The sequence below is a fragment of the Dasypus novemcinctus genome, chromosome 5, assembly GCF_030445035.2.
Source record: "Dasypus novemcinctus isolate mDasNov1 chromosome 5, mDasNov1.1.hap2, whole genome shotgun sequence".
NCBI lineage: Eukaryota > Metazoa > Chordata > Mammalia > Cingulata > Dasypodidae > Dasypus > Dasypus novemcinctus.
This window is the reverse complement of record NC_080677.1, coordinates 270,389-294,851: the sequence shown is the minus strand read 5'-3', so window position 1 is coordinate 294,851 and position 24,463 is coordinate 270,389. Positions and strand designations below refer to the sequence as shown.

Here is a 24,463-nt window from a genome sequence, read left to right as displayed (position 1 = left end):
GCTCGAACAATTTTTGGAACTTTAGTGATGTGAAGATGAGTCCCTAATAATATAAATATACAATAGTAACGTCTGAGCATAATGGTGGTAAGCACAGGAGTCCTTTGATATTCAAATTAGATGTACAATGCTGTTAAAAATTGTTTGCTTGTCAAAAGCAGAAAACCCTTTCACTGGTACTCCCCATGGCTTCTGAGCTCTGCCGGGAGCCCATCTCGCCGCCTTCGCAGCTGACAGGGTTGTGGCGCACCAGACCCGGCCGCTCCTGGGAAGGCTTCTGCCAGCAGTACCAGGCCCCTCACTCTAGCACAGGAATTTCTGTCTCGTGGAAAGCAGGGAGCCAGATGTTGCGATCACACTTACTCACGAAAGCTCAGTTCTGCCCTCTTCACTGAGGTTCCTAAGCACAAGGAAGGCAAGGAGTTTCAGCCTCTTCTGTGGGTAGGAAGGTCTCACGGGTAATTGAAAAATCATTTCATTTTATCCCTGAGGGTAAAACATGCCTTCAGAGTGTGAACCACAGAAAAGAAGGCAGCTGGTGGGAATAAGGAAGCCATGAGCTGTATCTTCTGCTCATCTGCCTTTTTGTCAGTGAGTAGAGTATGAAATTTGTGTTTGGCCAAGGAGATCAGGGGATTGTAAAAGCTAGGGGAACACAGCTCTAGACTAATATTTTCTCTCAAATATTTGTTTACTTACGAGGGTCTACATTTGTTAAAACCATCACTTAAAAGTAAGAAATGTGTATATTTTATGTAATTCAAGCTTTGAGCAGTTTATCATCCTGGCCTATAAAGGCACACATTCTTCAAGTTTGCTTATGCAGTCATGAGGTTTTCAAGTATTTAAAAAAATAATATCCTTCACAAATAAAACTATAAATTGAGTCCAGGTGCATAAAATTTGTTTCTCTTTCTATAGATGTTAATTAGGTTTCCATATTTAACTATATTCTCTGTATGGACATGTATTATTTGTTAGTTAAAATTATATATTTTATATGGTCTTGAAAAATGTCACAGTTTTAACAATATACTGTGCTGGATTAAGAATTTTATTAATTGCAAATAATTTTATAACAAATTTCATTTGTGAACACCATAGCCAGAAGCTATTTTGATGAGTAGCTATAGTCAGTTCTTGATTATCTGGCAGTAAATTATGGGTAATGGTAGCAAATTCTGACTTCGACTGATCACACATTTGTGCCCTTGGGCATTATTGCTCGGCCACTGTGAAAGAAAGTGTGTTGAGAAGGGTAACTGTGATGCCCAGGAAAACCATGTACGGCATTCCAAAGTTCAGTCAGTGTGATCCTTTGATTCAGTACTGAATAAGGGAAACAACTATACTACCTCACCTGTCCCCACGTATCTCCTCTAGAAATCCCAGAATAGAACTGCGTGAGAAATGCTGATTGGTGGCCAACTCTTGTCTACACATTAGAAAATGTGTTCTTATAAAGCATGTGCCAAAAGTTGGTTGTAAATTAGTTGTTTGAAACATGAAATATCTTCCTTGAGCTGTGTATGAAAATCACCTGGAGAGATTTTTTAAAGTATTCTTTCTTTTCTTCTCTCTCAAGATTCTGATACCTTCCTAAGTTTAAGCATTTTTTATATAAATATACCAGAGTTTATTCTCTTACTGATGGATATTTAGTTGTTTCCAGTTCTTGACTATTGAGAGTAAGCTGCTATGAAAATTCTTGTATAGGCCTTTTTGTAGAGATTTGTTTTCATTACTCTTGTATTAATTCCTTGGGGTGGAATTGCTGGATTATAGAGTAGATAGATGTTTAATTTTTAGGAAACTGCCAGACTTTTTCCAAAAGTGGTTGTACCATTTTATGTTCCCAAGATCAACGTAAGAAAGTTCTGACTGTTCCACCTCCTTGCCAACACTTGGTGTTGGAAGCCTTTAAAATTTTAGTTATTCTGGTGGGTAATATTTTATCATGGTTTTGATTTGCATCTTCCTGGTGATTAATGATAATAAGCAGTTTTCTTTGTGCTTACTAGTTATTTGTGTATCTTCCTTTATGAGTATCTGTTAAAATTTTTTTATCTACATTGTTTTATTTATTTATTTAGTCTGTTTATTATTGAGTTGTAAGAACTTTGTTTATTCTGGTTACAATCCCTTTGTCAGATATATGTGTTGAAGGTATTTTCTCCTAGTCTGTGGCTTGCCTGTTGATACTAACTTTTTGATGAACAGGAATTTTTAACTTTGATAAAATATATTTTATCACTGTTTTTCTTTTATGGCAACTACTTTCTGTTTCTTGCCTAAATAACCTTTCCTACACCCACGTTACACAAATATTCTCCTATGTTTTCTTCTATAAGCTTTGTAGTTTTATACTTTACATTTAGGTCTATGATCTAACTCAGATTGCATGAGGTAAGGAAAGAAGTTCATATATTTTCCCGTATGGATATCTTTTTTTTTTTTTAAGATTTATTTATTTCTCTCCCCTCCCCCCCTTCCCCGGTTGTCTGTTCTCTGTGTCTATTTGCTGCGTCTTCTTTGTCCACTTCTGTTGTTGCCAGCGGCACGGGAATCTGTGTTTTTTTTTGTTGTGTCATCTTGTTGTGTCAGCTCTCCGTATGTGCAGCACCATTCCTGGGCAGCTCTCCTTACGGGGCGCACTCCTTGCGTGTGGGGCTTCCCTACGCCAGGGACACCCCTGCGTGGCAGGGCACTCCTTGCGTGCATCAGCACTGCGCATGGGCCAGCTCCACACGGGTCAAGGAGGCCCGGGGTTTGAACCGCGGACCTCCCATGTGGTAGGTGGATGCCCTAACCACTGGGCCAAGTCCGCCGCCCTGTATGGATATCTTATAAGAGCACCACACTGTTTTGATATTTCTAGCTTTATTTTAAGTTTTGTAGTCAAGTAATTTACAATCTCCATTTTTTTTTTTTCTTTGTTAAGGTCACTCTGAATAGTCTGGGTCCTTTGACTTCCCATATAAACTTCAGATTCAGCTTGTCAGCTTCTACAAAAGAAGCCTATTGGGATTATGAGTGGCATTGATTTGAATCTATAGGTCAATTTGGACAAAATGGACATCTTAGTAAATTTTGAGTTTTCCCACCAGGAAATATGATCTGTCTTTCCATTTATTTACATCTTCTTTAGTTACTCTCAAGAATGTTTTGTAGTTTTTAATGGGCAGGTCTTGCACATCTTTTGTTAAATTTATTCATAGAGGTTTTATTTCATTTTCCAGTTTTTCATTGCCAGTATACAGAAATAGAACTGATTTTTGTATATTTATCTTATATCCTACAACCTTGCTAAATGCACATTTTAGTTCTCAACCTTGCTAAATTTACATTTTAGTTCTAGTAGCTCTTTATAGATGCCTTAGGATTTGATATTACACTGATAATATCTGTGAATAAAGACAGTTGTACTTCTTCCTTTCCAATCTCTATGCCTTTTATTTCCTTTTCTTCCCTTATTGTATTGGCTAAGATTGCCAGGGCAGTATTGAACAGAAGTGGTAAGAGTGGAATTTTTGCTTTATTCCCAGTCATGAGGAAAAGGCTTAAGTATTTCACCATCAAATATCTAGTTAACAGTCTTTCTTATCAGATTGAGGAAGTTTTCTTTTAGTCCTATTTATTTTTAATGGATACTGCATTTTGTCATACTTTTTCTGCATTAATTGCAGTGATCCTATGGTTTTCTCCTTTATTTTATTAATATGGTTTATTTGCATCGTTGGTTTTAGAAAGTTAGCCAACCGTGTATTCCTGGGATAAACCACACGTGGTTATGATTTTTATCCCTTTTTAAAAAATATATTGCTAGATTCAGTTTGCTAATATTTTGTTAAGGATTTTTATGTCTCTATTATTTTGTAATATTTTTGTCTTATAACATCTTTGTCCGGTTTTGGTGTCAGGGCTATTCTGGCCACATAAAATGAGTTTGAAAATGTTTCCCTCTTTTCTGTTTTCTGAAAAGCTTTGTGTAAGATTGGTATAATTTCTTGATTAAATATTTGATAAAACTCACCAGTAATACCACCTGGACATAGTTTTCCTTGTGGGAAAGTTTTCATTACAAATTCAATTTCTTTAATAGAATTAATTGTCAGTTTTGTTAATTTTATTTTTCAATACATTTTGCCATTCCACCTAAGTTGTTAAATTTATTGGCACATTGTTGTTCATAATATCCCTTTATTAGCCTTTTCTTATCTGTAGGATTTGTAGTGATAGCTTTCTTTCATTCTTTTATTTTTTTTTCTCCCCATCTCTGAGAGATGGCTCCCTCATCTGTTTGCTTGCTGTTTGTGCTCCTTGTCTTCTTATTTTTGCTCTTTGCTCATTGTCTGTTTTTTTTAGGAGATACTGGGAACTGAACCTGGGACCTCCTGTGTGGGGGGTGGGCACTCAACTGAATGAGCCACATCTGCTCCCTGCCTGTTTGGGGTTCTTTTTGGTCATTGTCTGCTCATTGTTGGTTTTTTTCCCTCATTGTCTGCCCATTGTTTTTGCTTGATGTCTGCTCTTTGTTGGTTTGCCTTCTTTAGGAGGCACTGGGAACCGAACCTGGGACCTTCATGTTGGAGGCAGGTGCTCAACTGCTTGAGCCACACCTCTCCTCTCTTTCATTCTTTTTTTTAAAGATTTATTTTTTTATTTCTCTCCCCCCGCCCACCCTCCGCCCTGGTTGTCTGTTCTCTGTGTCTATTTGCTGCATCTTCTTCTTTGTCCGCTTCTGTTGTTGTCAGTGGCACGGAAATCTGTGTTTCTTTTTGATGTCATCTTGTTGTGTCAGCTCTCCGTGTGTGTGTGGCACCATTCTTGGGCAGGCTGCACTTTCTTTCGCACTGGGCAGCTTTCCTTACAGGGCGCACTCCTTGTGTGTGGGGCTCCCCTACGTGGGGGACACCCCTGAGTGGCAGGGCACTCCTTGCACGCATCAGCACTGTGCATGGGCCAGCTCCATATGGGTCAAGGAGGCCCGGGGCTTGAACCGCCGACCTCCCGTGTGGTAGACGGATGCCCTCACCACTGGGCCAAGTCCGTTTCCCCCTTTTCATTCTTGATATTAGTAATTTGTGTTTTTTTTCTGTCTCTTTTTCTTTGTCACTCTAGGTAAGTGTTTTATCAGTTTTGTTGATCTTTCCACGAAACAACCTTTGGCTTTCTTAATTTTCTTTGCATTTTGTCTGTTTTCTATTTCATTGATTTTGTTGTTCACTTTAATATTTTCTTTTCTTAGGGTTTATTTTGCACTTCTTTTTCTAACATCTTAAAGTAGAACCTTAGGTCATGATTTTATACCTCTCTTTTTTCCTAATATAAGCATTTAAAGTTTTACATTTCCATCTAAGCACTGCTGTAGCTCAGGCCCCATTGTCATTTAGTTTGAAATATTTTAAAGTGTCTCATGATTTGTTTTTTTGACCCATGGGTTATTTAGAACTATGTTGTGTATTATCCAAATATTTGAGAATTTTCTAGCTATCTTATTCTTCTTCATTTTTTATTTAATTGTCATCAGAAAGCATTCTATAAGACTTAAATCTTTTGTAATTCATTGAGAGTTATGCTGTGACCCAGCATTTAGTCTCCTTGGTGAATGTACCGTGTGTATTTGAACTATGTATTCCATTGTTATTGGGTGGAATGTTCTATAACTATCACTTAGGTCAGGTGGTTGTTCGGATGGTCTATAGGGCTCTTTCTTAAAGGACCAAATAATAAAATACTTAAGGCCTGTGGCCATAGGTCTCTGTTGCCATGACTCAACTCTACTGTTGTAGCTAGAAAGCAACATAGATCATATGTAAGTGAGCACCTATGCCTGTGTTCCAGTGGAACTTTACTTATAATGAAGGCGAGCATGCATGCCTGTGTTCCAGTAGACTTTATTTGTAAAATTGGACTGTTTTGGACTGTAATTTGCTGGCCCCTATTTTACATCCTATGGATTTGTGTGGTCTAGTTTTCCTATCATTATGGTAGGGAAAGTGAAGGGAGATGTTACAATCTCCCATCTATGGGTGTAGGTTCATTTATTTCTTCTCTTTAATTTCATCAGTTCTTGCTGCAAGTACTTTGAAGACCTGTTGTGAGGCATATATGCTTTTATTATTATTAATGTATTTCCTAACAAATTGACTCTTATTATAAAATATTCTTTTTCTCTGGTAATATTTTTGTCTTGAATTCTACTTTATCTGAAATATATACAGCCACTCCAGATTTTTTATACTTACTCTTTGCATGAAACACATTTTTCCATCTTTTTACTTTCAACCTGTGTCTTTAAAGAGTGTCTGTAGTCTGACAATCTCAGACTTTTAATTGCAATGCTTAATCCATATATGTTTAATGTAACTATTAATATGGTTAGTTTTTGCTCTTCCAGTTTTCCATTTGATTTCTAATAGTTTCATATTGGTTCTTTTTTAACTTCTGATTCTCCACTCCTGACTTTGGGGGTGGGGGTGGCAGGAGGAACTAATTGGATTTATTTTTCAGAATTCCATTTTAATTTCTCTGTTGACTTGTTAACTATACCTATTTGGTATGTTTCATGTGTATGTGATCGCTATAGGGATTACAATACACATTTTTAACGTTTTACAACCTGCTTAAAGTTAACATTGTACCACTTCACGTAAGTGGTAACCATATGGTTCTTTCTATTTACCCGTCTTTTATACTGTATTCATCCTAAGTATTACATTTACAAACATTATGAACACCCAATATAATGTAATTTTTACTTGAAATAGTGCTGTGTATTTTTTTTTAATGGCTCTTCTGCTTTTCCATATATTTCTAATTTTCAGTATTATTCATTCCTTCCTGAGATCCAGATTTCTATCTGTTAATATTCCCTTTGGCCTGAAGAACTTCCTTTAGCATTCTGTGTAGTCCAGGTCTTTTGGCAACCACTTGATTTTGATTTATCTTAAACTTGTCTTTATTTCATCTTTATTTAAGAATAAAGGACATTTTTGCTAGATACAGAATTCTAGGTTGACAGTTCTTTTTTCCTTTCAATACTTTAAAGATACTGTTCCACTGTCATCTGATTTGCTTTGTTTCTGATGAAAAGTTAATCATTCTTTGTATTGTTCCCCTATAAATAATGTGTGTTTTTTCTCTGACAGCTTTTAAGATTTTTCTCTTATGTTTTGATTTTCAATAGTTTACCTGTGATGTGCCTGGGTGTATTTGTTTGTATTTATCCTGTTCAAAATCCCTTGAGTTTTTGAACTTGTACTTTAATGCCTTTCACTACATTTAGTAAATGTTTGGCCTTTATTTTCCCACAGGTTTTTGAGGCTTTTAGTTTTCAATTTTTGTTTTCTTTTTTGTTCTTCAGATTGATTACTTTCTGTTCCCTAATAATTTCTTCTTTCTTGTCTAATCTGCTATTAAACAAACCCAACGAATTTTTTTCTTTTTTTAAAAATTATTGAAGTGTATCCAGTCATACGTAAACATACATTAACAATAAGTGTATAGTAATAGTTGTGAACTTACAAAACAAACATACATAGCATCATACAGGGCTCTCATACCTCACCCTCCCACAAATACCTTGCATTGTTGTGAAACATTTTTAACTTATGTCTAAGGAGCATCCTTAAAATATTATTACTAGCCAAAGTATCTTACATTTGGTGTATTTTCCCCCAACCCACCCTATGGTTATTATTATTATTTTATATCATTTATACATGAGCATATATAAACAATAAGTGTATAGTTAAAAACTATAAACTTACAAAGCAAATATGCATAACGTCATACTGGGGTCCCATGCATCAACCCACCAGCAGCACCTTGCATTGTTGTGAGACATTTGTTACAAAATATGAAAGAACATTATCAAAATCTTACTACTAGCTATAGTTCTTATCTTACATTTGATGTATTTTCCCCTAACCCACCCTATTATTATTATTAAAATATATTTTTATGACAGAAGTGATAAACTTATAAAACAATCAGCACATGTGCAGAATTCCCATACAACACCCCTCTATCAACACACCACACCGTGTGGAACTTTTTTTTATAAATTATGAGATAATATCAGATTATTAACAGGTCCATAGCATACATTTGGCATACTTTTTCCGTACTCCTTCATTATCAACACAGTATCTTTGATATGTATGCATGAATATTACATTATTACTGTTAACTATAGTCCATAGGTCACTCCAGTTGTATTTTTCCCACCATCCTGCAGTAGTGACCTACATCTGCTGTAGCTCACAAAGGACACTCTTGAATCTGTATCATCAACCACAGTTGTCATCTACCTCAGGGTTTACTGTGTTATTCAGTCCCTAGATTATTCTCTAACTTTCTCTCAATTGGCATTTACATCCCTAGACTACCCTTTTCAGCTACATTCCCATTAATAAACCAGCTGTTACTAACTGTAATGTGTTACCATCAACTCTATACATTGCCACACTTTTACAGTAAAGTTATTTAAAGCTTCTACATACATTAAACATCAGTAGTCCATCTCAGTCCTCCTCTTATCTCCTTTAAGAATCCACCACCTACCACCAAGTATTCAAGATATTTTCCTACATTTTCTTTTAGAAGCTTTATTGTTCTTGTTTTTGTATTTAGTGTTTTTTTTTTAACCCATTTTGAGTTAATTTTTGTATAAGGTGTAAGATAGGGGGGTCCTTTTTCCTTCTTTTGGCTATGGATATCCAGTTCTCTCAGCACCATTTGTTGATTGGACTGTTCTGCCTGAGCTGGGTGGGTTTGACAGGCTAGTCAAAAATGACTTGAGAGCGTTTTCAATGTTGGAGTTTTGATGTTGGAGTTTGATGCTGAATCCTTAAGGTGGAGCCCCAGGAAAAGAGGAACCCTGAATCTAGAGAGAAGCAAGACCCTGGAAGGGAGGAACCCTGGAAGGGAGGAGCCATCTTGCTCCAAGTAGACTTTGGTGAGGGAAGTAACTTATACTTTATGGCCTGAAATCTGTAAGCTCCTACCCCAAATAAATAGCCTTTGAAACAAACAAGCAAAAATCACTTGACCATAGATGTGAGGGTCTGTTTCTGAACCATCAATTCAGTTCCACTGGTCTATGTGTCTTTCTTTATGCCAGTACCGTGCTGTTTTCACCACTGTAACTAGGTAGTATGATTTAAAGTCCAGAAGTGACAGTCCTCCAACTTTGCTTTTCCTTTTTAAGATGTTTCTGGCTATTTAGGACCCCTTACCCTTCCAAATAAATTTGGTAATCATGTTTTCCTTGTATTTTTAAAATACTGGTGGAATTTTTATCGGGATTGCATTGAATCTCTATATTAATCTGGGTAGAAATGTTTAAGAATTGACATCTTAATGATATTTATCATCTAATCTGTGAGCCTTCCAATTATTTAGGTCTTTTTAAAATTTCTTTTAACAGTGAGTTGTAGTTTTCTGAATACAAGTGCTTTACATCATTGGTTAAGTTTATTCCTAAATATTTGAATTTTATTTGTTATATTTTATTTTCACCACTCTTTTGACACTTTGTTACTTTTACTGATATAATCTTCATTTCTAGATGCTTCTTCCAAGCCTGTCTCTCTTGTCTTGTCTTTTCAGACTGTAGCACACCCTTTAGTATTTCCTGCAAACCTGGTCTCTTGGTTACAAACTTGCTCAGTTTCTGTTTATCTGTGAATATTCTTAACTCACCCTCATTTTTTTTTTTTATTTAATTTATTTTATTTTATTTTATTTTTTTTAATTTTTTTATTTTTTATTGACTTTGTAATAATATTACATTAAAATATATATATGTGAGGTCCCATTCAACCCCATCCCCCCACCCCCCCTCTCCCCCCCCCAACAACGCTCGTTCCCATCATCATGACACATCCATTGGATTTGGTAAGTACATCTTTGGGCACCTCTGCACCTCATATACATTGGTTCACATCATAGCCCATACTCTCCTCCATTCCATCCAGTGGGCCCTGTGAGGATTTACAATGTCCGGTGATTGCCTCTGAAGTACCATCCAGGGCAGCTCCATGTCCCAAAGACGCCTCCACCTCTCATCTCTTCCTGCCTTTCCCCATACCCTTCGTCCACTATGTCCACTTTTCCCAATCCAATGCCACCTCTTCTATGTGGACATTGGATTGGTTGTGTCCATTGCACCTCTATGTCAAGAGGAGGGTCAGATTCCACCTGGATGCTGGATGCAATCCTCCCATTTTCAGTTGTAATCACTCTAGGCTCCATGGTGTGGTGGTTGTCCTTCTTCAACTCCATCTTAGCTGAGTGTGGTAAGTCCAATAAATCAGATTGTAGGTGCTGGAGTCTGTTGAGGCTCAGGATCTGGCTATCACATTGTCAGTCCAGAGATTCAAATCCCCTAAATATATCTTAAACCCCAACATTAACTGCACCTCCAGCACATTGGCATGAAAGTCTTATGAAGGGAGATCCCATCTGAGTCCAGATTCATCACACATAAACACCATTTCCTAAGAGGGGCCATCTGCCCTGGTAGTTAACCCCATCGGCCATGACCATAACTCCCATGGGTCTCTTTAGCCCTCAAAGGAACCAATATCTGGTCACCCTCATTTTTGAAGACCATCTTGCCAGGTATAAGATTCTTGGCTGGAAGTTTTTCTCTTGCAGTGTCTCAAATATATCATACCACTGTATTCTTGCCTCCATGGTTTCTGGTGAGAAATCAGCACTTAATCGTATTGGGTATCCCTTTTAGGTTATGCATTGCTTTTCTCTTGCTGTTCTCAAAATTCTCTCTTTGTCTTTGGCATTCGACATTCTGAGTAGTGTGTTTCAGAGTTGTTCTTTTCACATTTATTGAGATGGGAGTGCATTGTGCTTCTTGGATGTGCATGTCTATGTCCTTCAATAGGATTGGGAAATTTTCTACCATCTATCACATATTCCTTTTGCTTCTTTTCCCTTCTCCTTCTGGAACACCCATGACATGTATGTTTGTGTGTCGCTTGCTGTCATTTAGTTCCCTGAGACCTTGTTCAAGTTTTCCATTCTTTCCTTTCTCTGTTCTTTCGTATGTTTGCTTTTAGAGGCCATTTCTTCAAGCTTACGAAACCTTTTCTTCTGCATCCTCAAATCTGCTATTATATGATTCCAGTGTATTTTTAATTTCATTTATTGCCCCTTTCATTCCCATAAGATTTGCTATTTTTCTATGTATGCTTTCAAATTCTTTGTGCTCATCCAGTGTCTTCTTAATATCCTTAATCTCTTTAGCCATCTCATTGAATTTTTTAAGTAGATTTGTTTGAACATCTATGATTAGTTGTCTCCACTCCTTTATGTCATCTGGAGGCTTATCTTGTTCCTTTAAGTGGGCCATAGATTCCTGTTTCTTAGTGTGGATTGTAATTTTTCGTTGTTTTCTTGACATCTGGATTACTAGAGTATTTATTCTGGGTGCAGTTTCTCTCTTTAGGGCTTTATTGCCCTTTCTCCCTTGCTGGTTATATAGTAGGAGGCAAGAATGTAGTTGGTGCTGTAAGCTGTGGAGGCTCAAGCTATCCTCTGTTTAAACTTTAGCTGTTCTTACGGTCATACTTAAGCCAGCCAAATTTACTAATCAGTAGCTGAAATCCATGGCTAGCTGTCTCTTCCTCCCCTGTTTTTGGGAAATGGAGCTTCCAGTTCCAGCTATAGAATAACTCCTGAAGCAGCTTGCACCACCAAAGTAGGATGGTCACCAGTCTCCATGGTGTGGCTTGTATTTTCCCAAAGAGGCTGGTGCAGGTCCCCCCAGCTTCCTCCCTCCCAGAGGTGGGGCTGGGGCTTAGGCTGGAGTTGCATCCAGGTCTGGGTAGAAAGCACCTGGTCACTATCAGCACCAGGATTCTCAGTCCACCCCACTTCCCCTCATGCCAGGTGCAGAGCTAAGATGGCAGCTCCTGCCTCTTTCTGACTTGGACAGGCTCAAGCTTTAGCTGTTCTTAGGATTATATGTTAGCCTGCCAAATTTACTCATCAGTAGCTGCAGTTGGTGCCCAACCATCTCTTCCTCCCCTGTTTTGGAAAGTGGAGCTTCCAACTCCAGCCGTGGAACAACTCCTGAGGCGGATTGTGCCTCCAGTGGAGGATGGCTTCGGCCTCCGGGCATGGAGAGCCCTACTTATGAGTCTTCTCTGCAGATGGGCATCTCCTCCTTCCACTCCTTCAAGGATGTGGCAGGATGCTCTTCTGGCCTCCTGAACAGGTGCTTCAGCTGCTCCAGAGAGTTCCGGGTGTTTGCTAACTGCCCTGCAGCAGGAGCTGACTCTAGGAGCTCCTTACTCCACTGCCATCTTGCTGGTTGTCTCCCAGTGAGTTTTTATTTAAGACATTGATGTTTTTTCCAGATCCAGAACATTTGTTGTTTTATTTTTAATGTCTGTTTCTCTGCTGAGAGTTCCTGACAGTTACTCATTAAGAGCATAATTTTTATCCTTAAAGATGGTTTTCATAATGGCCTTGAAACCCTTGTGTCTGTTTCAACATTTGGGCTATCTCAGAATCAGTTCATTCATTTTGTAGCATGAGAAAACAGTTCCAGAGAACTGGTAGTGACTTCCAGGACACACAGTTAGCAGTTGTGGGCAGGGCAGGGCCCTGTGCCCTGACTCCAGGTCCCTCTTTTCCTCAGTACCACAGTGTCTCCCCAAACTGCCTGCCGTGGCACTTCCCAGGGAGACTGGCCATTTTGGAGCAGTAAATGAGCTGTCTGGCCAAGCTATTCCTACAATGCAGAGCAGATGAATTCTTGACTAAGTCTGGGTGCTTTTTCTGTAATCCTTTAATGCTCAGATAGCTTAAACGTAGCTTGTTGCCTGGAGCATGTGAGGCTATGATGGCAGTGAGGGAGGACTGCTGCTGCTGCAGCTCTGAGGAAACTAACGGGTAAGTGGCACGATGGACATCCATCCATCCCTTCCCAGGGCAGCAGGCACGGGGTGAGGGAAGCCAGAAGGGGCAAGTCAGGTTTCCTTGGAGGGTCAGTCTTGCTCTCCACGTGGTTTCAGGACCGTGGCCACCTGCACGCAGAGCCTCTAGTGGTGCTCAGATTCATTGGCCTACACTCACTGGCACCAGAGTAAGACAAGGCAAACATGTGGAGCCCACTGATAACAGATGCAGAGGAAAAGGGCAAGGAAGTGAAATAATTGAAATGTGAGGAGAAAGAGAAGAAAATTTAAAAGAGTGAGGGGAGGTGGAAAGAGCTTCCTCTTGACCATTGCGGCATTTGCCTGTGGCCTTGGTGGACACGCCAGCTGTGCCAAGCAGGTTTGTCTCTGCAGCCCTGGCCCGGAGGCTGGGTGCCCGTGTCCTTGGAGGCAGCACGGCAGAGCTCCTGGCCCTGGTCGTGCGGAATCATGGGGTCTGGGTGGGGGCTGGCCCAGGACCTGGAATGCCCTTGGTCCAGGTGCAAGGGCATCGTGGGTCCACGATCCCTCGATCTCTGTGAGGCCAGCAGCCTTAGAGTGGGGGCAAGTGTGTCCAGGGAAATGGAATGGTTTGCTTGTGGCCCAACATCTTACCAAAGACACATAGCAGTTTTAATTTCAATTTTTAAAAACTGAATATTAGAATTTGGCAGAATAGTGAACAGGAAGGAGGACAGGAAGGGATGGGCTGATCGGGCTTACAGGTGCTGTGACTGGTGCTGCTAGCTCTTCCCCAGTGCCATTTCTGGTTTCCTAACATCCATGCATTTTTCTAACCAGGAGAGGAAAGTAGTTTGCCAGCTCTGCATTGAAAACACTCTGAGACGCTGCTTTGTTTTTCTGTTGCTCAGGTTTTTAAGGAGGAGAAGTACTTGAAAGATGCCATGGAGTGCAGCGATGTCATCTGGCAGCGAGGTCTGCTGCGGAAGGGCTATGGGATCTGCCACGGGACCGCCGGAAACGGCTACTCTTTCCTGTGTCTTTACCATCTCACGCAGGACAAAAAGTACCTCTACAGGGCGTGCAAGGTGAGGACCCCCTCTCCAGGCAGCTCTGCGCCCTGCAGACACGGGCAGAGTCCACAAGTACAGCTTCTGCCGCCTTCTGCCTGCTTCTCCAGCTCTTGTTCATGCCCCGCCTTGTCCCTCTCTCTGTGCCACAGTAGCCTTTTCTAGAAAGCGGGGGTGATCGTACCTTCCTCACAGGGTAAGTAAGAACAGTTTGGAGTTCTGAACACAAGCTCTGAATGCATGCCACCTAGGTAGAATTGCCACCTTTATCGTTTTAGCTTTATAACTTGGGATACATTTCTTCTCCAAATCTGTGCCCTCATCTATACCAATGGAAAGAAAAAAACTAGCCACCTCCTGAGGATGTTCCAGGAAGGATCAGTTTGAGAGCATGTGTCTGAGACAGCACAGTGCCGTCCTGTCGAGGCCCCCGTCGTACCTTGCCTGGCTTCTCTGCTTCCACCCTTTCCCCTGCAGGCCACTCCCCACACAGCCACTGGGCAGCATCTTAAGGTGTGGCTTGGATCATCTGTGTTGGACTCTGCATCCAGTGCTCCTGGCTTTCCGCTGCACGGCCAGCACAACCTACCTCCTCCTCCGAGTTCAGAGCCCGGGCACCTGGCCGTCGCCTGCTTCTCCTCCCCATCATGCCCACTCTCATCCACTGCTTCCTCCACCAAGAATGCTCTTTGCCCTGAAATTTGCATGGCAGCTCCCTGGCATCCAGAGCTCGACTTAAACGCGATGTTCTCAGGAGAGCTCCTGAGACCTCCCAGTGTCGGGCTTCACCAGCGCCACTGAGCACATGGCAGCAGCCGTGGGCACTCCTGGCCTGTTGGTCTGGGTCCCTGCCCTCCCCCGGCGCCAGGACTGTGCCCGCACACCTAGTAAATGGTCAGGTGTATGGAAATGAGCAGCCCAGAGCAAAACTCAGTGTGTCTGCTGGTATTTTTTTATTCTACAAATTTCACAAAATACAGTGATTTGCACAGAGAAGAAAAATTGCAAGAAAATACATCGCAGTGGTTTCAGTGATCCTTGATAGATGGCGGCATTCTGGGTGACTCAGTGTTTGAATTTTCGGGACAGTGAACATCTGTTACTATTATGAAACCTCTTCTCAGCCCAAATAGAATAAGCGCCTTCATTCTCTGTGGCCTCTGAGACAGAGCCGCCATCTCTTGTAGCACCCACACCCCAGTGTGGGCAAAGAGCAGGAAGTGATGGGAGCGCATGGGAGGGCACTGCCCAGGCGTGGGGTCAGGAGGTGATGCCCCCCTGGGACCCGAAGGACAGTGGAAATGAAACTAAGGGGCCTGGAGATAGATGTTGAAAGGAGAAGCAACTGCCTGTACCAGGGCCTAGAGGGAGAGGCCCACGGGGTGCTGCTCGGGGTTCACTGTGGCCAGAGTGCAGCACAGTGAGGCCGTGCGGGCGATGGAGCCAGGGAGGTGAGGCAGGCAGATAGTGAAGGTTCTCGTCGGCCTTGATAGTCATTCCAGTAGACATGGGCAACTGCGGAAACACTTTATGAAGGAGGAGACCTGGCTGTTTTTCCAAAGGTGAAGAGGTTTTCAGGTGGGCCAGGAAAGGGTTGAACTAGGGTAGAGGAGTGCACTCCTGATAAGGAAGAGCTACTGCAAGCATGAACAGGCGTGACACAGCGTGCGGTGTGCAAGGCCCTAGGGACACGGCAATGTGCGATGCCAAGGGGGAGGAGAGGATGCTCACGGATGAAGGCAGCAGGCAGGCAAAGCAGCTCAGCCTTTGCCCTTCCGGCGACCTTGTTCACTTTGGCATCACCCTGGGGAGCTTGAAAATAATGCCTGCATCCCACCCTAAGCCAATTAAATGAGGGAGCCCATGTGCCAGTGTTTTAATTAAGCTCCCAGGTGATTTTAATGTTCACTCAGAGTTGAGTCCTGATTTGGAACTCCTCCCCTAGGAAGATTGCTGTGCTCTCTGGGAAGGATGAGTTGGAGGTTGAGTTTTCCCAAACTGTTGTTCAATAATTAGTGCAAGAAATGTTGAGTCATCAACTAAGGACACTTAACATGTAGATCTGTCAGATATTAGCGACCCTTTTTCCAATGTGGAAAAGATGGAAACATCTGAATATCTATCTACCTGTTGTCTGATCAAGAAGAAACAGGTGGAAGATCCACCAAACAAGATAGGGAGAGCAGGTGGCTCAGTGTGCCAGGGCTCCTGGAACAAATACCAGACTAGTTGACTTAAACAACAGAAAGGTATTGTCTCACGGTTTTCAAGGCTGGAAGTTCAAAATCAGGGTGTTGGCAGGGTCGGACCTTCTCTGCGGTCCCTGGTGTTCTGGTGGAGGCTCTCCAGTGAGCCATACCTCAAGCTCTGCTCTGTCTCATGGTTGTCGCTCTCGTCTTACTCCTCTGTGTCCACATTTCCTCTGCTGATAAGGACTCCAGCCAGACTGGGTTAATGTCCACCCTTGTTCACTTTCAGATCCTATTTACAGATGAGTTCACATCCACTGAACTGGGGCTCAGGGCTCAGGACTTGTCCACATTTTTGTGGTGGACATGATTCAGTCCATGATAACAGATTTGGACTATAGAAGGTGGAGTAAATTTAATTTGCATGTGTTGCATTTGATATTATTTATGTTTAGTACTTGTGACTTGGTATACAGATGACAAAAATATTATGTTAACTTAAGCAAAATATGGAACTTTATTAGAAGGATATTTTTAAAAATCATTGAAGAGGTCTGGGAAGGAAGGGTCAGAGCTCAAAAGAAAACCAAGGGATGAGGAATTTTCAAGGTGAAGAAAGTGGCCACATGGCAGTGTTCAGTGCTCTAGCGCAAGATAATGAAGGTACTGGGGAGAGAGGTGAAGTAATGGGTGTAGGCTACATTTCCAAGCAGTTTGAGAATGGCTGGAATGGAGCTAACCCCAAGTGATTCTCAGCAAGACCAGAGGAGATGGCAGGGGAGCAGAAGGTGGCTGTGTGGACAGTTGGAGAGCCAGGGGCTTTAATCGGGATAGAGTGTTTACGTTACATCAGAAATCACAGCCTGCAGGGGCACAAGGCATTGCCTAGAAAGAAGAGTGGTGGTGCTGACTTGCCACAGTGTTGGGCTTTTTTCGGTCTTCCCTGTAACTTCTGAGGTAGATGTCAACTTAGAGATGAGGAACAGGTGAGAGAAGAAGGTGGCTTGCCAGCTGTCCTCCAGCTGAGAAGTGGTGGCGCCTTCAAGCCCAGAGCCAGCTCCTGACCGCTGCAGCGCTGAGAGTCGGCCTTCGCGTTCTTCATGGCCTGTCTCCCGAGGGAAGTCTAGCTCCCCCTTGAGGACTCACCCCAGTGTTGGCGGTGCGGAGAAATAGGCGCCTCGCGCGTTGCTGGTGGGGATGCACAGCGGCGCGGCAGCTGTGGGAGACTGCGTGGCAGTTCCTCAGAAAGGTAGTTGTAGACTTAACGTGGGGCCCAGCAGTTCCACCTCTGGGGATATACCCAGGAGAGCTGAAAGTAGGAACTTGAGCTGGTGTTTGTACACCAGCGTTCACAGCAGCATTATTCCCGGGTGCCAGAACAATCCAAGTGTCCTTTGCCGGGTGACTGAATAAGCAGAGTGTGGTCTATCCGTAGGATGGGATATCGTTCAGTCATAAGGAATTAAGGCCCGACCCCTGTGACAGCATGGATGGCCCTGGAGTCACCAGCATTGAGTGGAATAAGCTGGACAAGGGGAGGGCAGGCACTGTATGATCTCACGTACATGGAATACCTAGAGTAGGCGAGTTCAGAGAAACCAGAGCAGATTAGAGGTTATCAGAGGTGGGCTCGGGGGGGCAGCGGTAGGGGAGTTGTTGCTTTAAGGGCAGAGTTTCTCTTTGGGGTGAGGAAGAAGGTTTGGAAATATAGATGGTGGCGATGGGAGCACAGCATTGTGACTGTATAACATCACTGTATTGTCACATGCAAGAGGCTAAAATGGGAAGTTTTGTGTTGTATATATCTTACCACAGTGAAAATTGAAAAGAGGAAAGAAAGGTCTGTCTTTTCTCTCCCCAGTTTGCAGAGTGGTGTCTAGATTATGGCGCTCATGGGTGCCGTGTTCCTGACCGACCCTATTCTCTTTTTGAAGGTAAGAGTGAGAAAAAATCACAGATTTAAGCATTTGGCTTCGCAAAATTGCCCCTTCTGTTTCTTTATGGAGCAGCACTATTAAAATTGATGGCTTGTTGTATGTCCTGCCATGGCCCACTGGGTGGACAGAGGGAGAGTGTAAACTGCAATGTGAACTATAATCCATGAGGTGCAGCAGTGCTCCAAAATGTATTCACCAAATGCAATGAACATGCCACAATGATGAAGGAGGTTGTTGATGTGGGAGGAGTGGGGTGAGGGGGGTAGAGGCTATATGGAGATCTCATATTTTTTTAATGAACATTCAAAAATAAATTTTTAAAAAATTGATGGCTTGAGTAATATCACCTATATAAAATAATTGCTGACAGATTAGTTTATTGCTGAAAATTATCTTGAGTCACTTTACCTTACCTACTTTTGTACCTGTGAACATCTTCGAAGTATTTTCAGATCTTTCATGATCTATACAGGCAGAATATAAAGTGCTGCTTTGTAATCGAAGACATAACGAATTTACTCCTCTGCCTTTCATCTGTAATATTGTGCATATAATAGGAAATTTGAATAGTTATTTAAGTATATTTAATTATATTATATAAAGAAGTATGAGAAAGTATTAGTAATTAGAATATTATTAATTAGTTAAAATAACAAGAATGTTGAAGAAAATTATGAAAAGAAGGTTAAGGTCAGGAAATTGGTAAAAGCAACGTAATCAGAACATGCTGCAGGTATAAAAAAATAGAATAAAATTTAGGGATACAAAAATCCTACAGAGACCCAAATTTTTTATATCTGTTATATTTATGTATATTTATGTATGAATTAATTTAACATAAGCCCCAGACTCAAACAGCAAACACACAGTGGTGTTGCTATAAATTGATGATAAGTTTTAATTACTTTAGAGCAACATCTTACACCAATCCCAAAGTAAACTTAAGAATAAATGATTGAATGATTTAAAAATAAATACATGAGTCTTGAATTTTTCCAAATGCTGTTTCAGTATCAACTAAGACGATAATGTGATTTTTCTTCTTTAACCAGTTAATATGGTGGGTGATACTGATTTTCGAATATTGAGCTAGACTTGCATCCTTGGTATAAATCCCACCTGAACGTAATGTGTAATTCTTTTTATGTTTTGAAGAATTCTGTTTGCTATTATTTTGTTATAGATTTTTGTGTGTATATTCATGAAGGATATAGGCCTATAATTTTAAAAGTTTAATAGAATTCACCAGTGGCACCTGAGCCTTAAGATTTCCTTTTTAGGAGTTTTTAAATTACAAATTCAATTTCTTTTACTAGTTATAGGGCTATTCAAGCTATCTATTTCATCTTGGGTGATTTGTGGTAGTTTGTAACTTTTGAGGAATTGGTACATTCCATCTATCATGTCAGCTTTATGCGTGTTGAGCTATTCGTAGTTGTCTGTTATCCTTGGATGTCTGAATGATTTGTGGTAATAAGCCCTGTTTATTTCTAAATGGGTAATTTTTAAAAATGAGCAGAAAATAGAGCATTTGTCACAGATCTTTTGAGGACTAATGTTTTTAATATTCAAATAAGTCATTAAATAGTATTGTTCAGAATAAGTGGCTAGTATTCTATGCCATAAAATGCTAAAAGAACAGTGGTGTTTTTGCAGGGACTGTAACAGGGCTCACACTGAACTCTGAATAAATGGAGTTCCTTCAGGTTTACGGCAGCTAGACCCCAGTAGGGCACCCCCTGTGACTGCTGCAGGCCTGGAGGCTGGGACATAGCAGACCCACCTGTCTCCTGGGCCTGCACGTGCCCCGCACGCAGAACCAGGTGCAGAGAGGCCCAGCTGAATCCCCTGGGGTGGGCAGAGGGTCCCGGGGAGAGCCCCAGCCGAGTCAGAGCTCACCTGCTGCAGCACCTGTACCTCCCAGCAGGGCAAGGAAGCAAGGCTCGTGGCCCATGGGCTCCCCCCTGCCGGGGGCGCTAGGGGTCACTGCTTTCCTTTTCCTTTGTGAAAAATAAACAGGAGTGCAGGAGTGTCTCGTACACATTCTCGGAGCCAAAGCAGCCAGACACAACAGGCTCCATGCTGTGCAATTCCATTTTTATGAAGTTGTGAAACAGAATTAGTCTGTGGCGGAATGAAATCCAGGCAGCGGCTGCCTTTGGGGGCTGGGGGTGGTGGTGCCAGGAGTTGTGGGGAGGGGTCAGCCAGGGACTTCTGGGGTGACGGAAAGGTTCTGTGTCCTGCTATCCTGGAGCCCCTAAACCGAGATATGCCCTTGGTTTACACAAGTGTATGCATTGTCAGAACTTGGCGAAGTCCTTCATTGTGTGTAAATGTTGCCTCAGAAGCAGAATGGTAAACAAACAAAGCTCTAGAAGAGAGGCATTCTGCTTTCAGTGGGAAGCTGGGAGGCTTGGAGCCGGACTTCCAACTTCCCCACCCACAGTTCCAAGCTCTGAGTGGAGTTTAAAATCGTTGCTTGATTACTGTAGTGGTTTGGGGTTGGGATTTACACAAAGCAAATAATGTCCGTTTCAAAATTACATTCTTAGGACCTACAGAAGGAATAAAATGTAATTTTTTTCTTTGGAGTAAGAATGTGAAGGCTCTGAGGGGAAATTTCATATTTTGAAATATCACCATAGCAGCCTCCATAACTTTTTTTGGTAGAGATTTTGGTGTGAGAGTCATTTTAAATTTTGAAGATCCAAGATTAAAGCCCCGAAGCCAATGTTTAAAAAAATAAGAGAATGACGATTGGTATCTGCCTGCTATATTCAAATGCAGGGATGTCAGGTGCAGCGGGTGGGGACTTGTTCTTCCTAAACCGTTGGGAAGCCCTGGGCGCCGCCTGCCCCCTGGGAGCAGGAAGGGCCCCGGCCTTGCCCTCCCCCCCACCCTTCCTAAGAGCTCCGTTTTCTCCCCGCAGGCATGGCTGGCGCCATTCACTTTCTCTCCGACATCCCGGTACCAGAGACGTCGCAGTTCCCAGCGTTTGAACTTGGCTCTTCGCAGAGGGCTAAAAAGGTGCAAAAAGATAACTAACATACCATTTGGACCAAAAGCCACCAGACTTCTTAGTGCCTGGCCCAGACCAGCCGTGACTCCTGAGAGAGAAGATCAAAACCAAACACCTGCTCCGGCCCTTGTTCACAGGACCCCCCCCACCCACCCCAGTGAGCGCGTGTCCCGCCCCTCGCGGCTGTAAACTGTGAACCCTCCTCCGCAGGCTCTCTAGTGCATGCTTTCAGTGTCGTGGTGCACGTCGTCCTGAGCAGAGCGCCTCCTCACACGCTCCCAGAGCAGGCCGCGCAGGGCGTCAGGGCGCCGCGCTCCTGGGTCAGAACGTCCTCCCGGCAGCGAGGCTGTTTTGGCATTGGCCGTGGGTGCCGTCGAGATGGGCACAGGCAGAGGGGGCCTTGCGGACCTCGGGTGAGGGGCTGGCCACAGGTGGCCGATCGGCCCTCCTGGTGTTCTGACAGCCACAGGACTGGGCCCCGCTCTGCGGCGCTGCTCCTCGGCAGGGTGCAGGCTCAGGTGGGCTCCGGAAGGCGCCCTGCAGGCTGGGGCTGGGGGCAGGGGCGCCTCCCCTCAGCACCTGGAGTAGCAGGGAGCAGGTCTGCACCCGCAGGAGGGCCCCACCCATTTCATCAGCGTTTTACCTGCTGCTGCAGGAACAGGCACACAAAGAGCTTAAACCGGATCCAAGTCCTTGCCGCTAAACTTATTTTAAAAATCTGGTAAGTCATCCAAGTAGAAATTTGGCATGAGTACAGTCTTTATATTTTGTCCACAGTTGGGATGATAAACTCTCACATTTGATGAAGTATATTAAGATAAAAGCACTAGTGTGCATTTATACATATGAGAAACACAATGTTCTAACCAAGAAAAATTTAGTATTATTTGTGCGACTTTTTTTTTAAATTAAAAAGTATGGCACTGGTTTGGATTAGCACCCCCCTGTGGTCTTCCGTAAACTTGAGGTTTTAGAAGGGTTGTCTCCTCTTGGCTCCACCCAGGTGGTCTGGGACTTGGCGAGAACTTCCCATCCTGCAGGCTCCGGGCCAGGACTTCCGGTCAGCCTGGTCCTTGTCCACAGGGGTCTCTAAGCAAACACCCTCGTCCTCGCCCCAGCCCTTCCTACGGAGAATCTGGACAGTCCTTTCAGAACAGTGCCCAACACCGTCGGCCCCTCCCGGCCCCTCCTGGCGGGCCCTGCGGGGCTGAGTCACGCCGGGTCCCTCTGCAGGCAGTCTGGCGGCCTCTGAGGGTTTGCTCGCTCGGGGCCTCCCTGCCGGCCGTCGCACTCCTGGGGCGCTCCAGCGCCCACCGCTGACGGGACATCAGGGTTCACCCCAAACCCCTTCCCCAGCCGCCCCATCAAACACAGCCGGTTACAGAGCCTCCCCACGAGCCCTGCCTGGGCTGCACGCGGGACCCCCGCGCCCAGCGACAGCCTGTCTGCGCAAGGACGGGCAGTTCCGGAAAGCCCCGACGCTGCCCGCACAGCTCCAGAGCGGCAGCGGGGGCCGCCTGTCCTGGCGCCCAGCCAGGTGGGGTCCCACGCGTGCTCGTTGGAGACCCGCTTCTCAGGCTTCCATCTAACATGGAGGGGGAAAGAAACTGCTGTGGAGCAAACGGCCCAAAGCTGGCTGCTGCGCCCAAGAGCCTGGTTTCGGGGAGGGGAGACCCCATTGGCAGCTCGTCAGGAGGTCAGCGGGTCGGGCCGCCCCTTCCTCTCGCAGGCTGCCCGGCAGCTGTGCAGTGCTGTGCTTCGCTGGCGTGCTGTCTGCCCGGCTGGTGGTTAGAGCACTCGGTCCCCAGGCAGAGCGGACATGGCAGGCGCTTCAAGGACAGGGCCTGAGAGTGGGGTCTAATAGTACAGGTGTTTGAGTATTCCACGTACGTTTCTTGAATTTGCTTGTGTCCACACTGCGTTCTCCAAAATGTGCACATTTAACAAATATGTACATGCACAATACCATTTTCAGATACAAAGGGAAAAAGTTGATGTCCACAAAAAGTGTTTGGATTTGTTTTGTTAGTAAAAGATGGTTGTGTGGTGCTGCCGAGTGGGATCTTGGTCTGTTCTCACCTCTCTGTGTTTGACACTTGATTGAAAGCTTTGGTCCCCACCCTTCTGAAAAGCTGATTCTTCACTTAAAAACGATGATGTGCTAGATAATACACCAGCACGGTAGCTGGGGGCTCTTCTTTTTTTTTTTTTAGGAGGTACAGCGGATTGAACCTGGGGCCTCATGTGGGAGGCAGGTGCTCAGCCACCGAGCTCTTCCCTCTCCACATGTGCATTCATTTTTAATCCCAGCAGGATGATGAGGATAAAAGCCGCATACACTCACGGCTTCCTTATCTTCACAAGAGCCCTGGGAAGTGGGTCTGGCTGTTATCTGTTTAGGAAGCTGATGGGCTTGCGCGAGGCCACACAGCTAGCAGGTGCTGGAGGCGTTCTCCATCAGGCTCATGCGTTTAAGCTACACCGCTATACACATGATACAGAAGCTAAAAAACAGTTGAGGCCTGGGAGAGGCACGGGGCAGTGAGCACTCAGTAGAGGGCCCCTGCCATTGTTAACACCTCCTCCCACCTTCTGCTAACAGGGACCCTAAAAGCCATTTGTTGCGTTTGTATCCACATTTAACTTTGTAAGGCAGCTTCTCACCGTTTGTGCCATTTGCTGGACTCAGAAGCAGTGATCCAGGTTGAAAGTCCAGGTGCCTCCGTCACTGTACACGCTGCTCGCCCCATGCCCGGCAGTGCTGCAGCCTCTAGGGCCCTCCCTCCCTCTCTCCCTCCCTCCCTGCCTCCCTCCCTCTTGGGACCTCCGGGCCGGCAGGAGGCTGGGGCTGTGGTGGGATGGAGCCTGGTGGCCTCGGAGGCCGTGACCCCAGGAAGCTTTCACACAGGATGTAACCTGCATGTGCGGATGGATATCTGGAGAGAGCATTCTGGTTTTCTCTGGTTTCAAAGTGGACTGTGAACGAGAAAAGGTACGTGTCAGGTTGTGGGGGTGAAGAACACGCGGGCGCGAGATGGAGAGCAAAGCAGGGGCAGCGGGCAGGGAGGAGGGGCGTGGAGGGGCGCCACGCTCGGGCCGGACGCCATAGCCCTGCCCAGCTCCACCTCCGCTGCCGTCGCCAGTGCCTGTCGCCGCCTGGCTGCTCCTGGTACCCTGTTCTGGACGGGCCGGGACCGTAAGTGCAAGCCCAGGCCCCACAGCAACCAGGCTCCGTGCGGGCAGCCGTGGCCTCCGAGGGCGGCTCCCATTCGTCGTCCCTCCCGATAGCCAGAGACCCCGTGAGGCCGGCTTCCTGGCGTCTAGCCCAGGAAAGCACAGG

At 44.1% G+C, this 24,463-nt stretch overlaps 1 protein-coding gene across 1 annotated transcript in view; it reads left to right on the top strand.

The window, feature by feature from the left end:
* LANCL2 (LanC like glutathione S-transferase 2) overlaps positions 1-23,172 on the top strand; it is a 57,065-nt gene extending 33,893 nt beyond the window's left edge. Inside the window, exons 7-9 of the mRNA XM_004447887.5 lie at positions 13,820-13,996; positions 18,029-18,101; positions 21,034-23,172. Coding sequence (XP_004447944.1) covers positions 13,820-13,996; positions 18,029-18,101; positions 21,034-21,149 — 366 coding nt within the window. The 3' untranslated portion in view covers positions 21,150-23,172. The remainder of the gene's footprint in view (positions 1-13,819; positions 13,997-18,028; positions 18,102-21,033) is intronic.
* Positions 23,173-24,463: the final 1,291 nt, after the last annotated feature.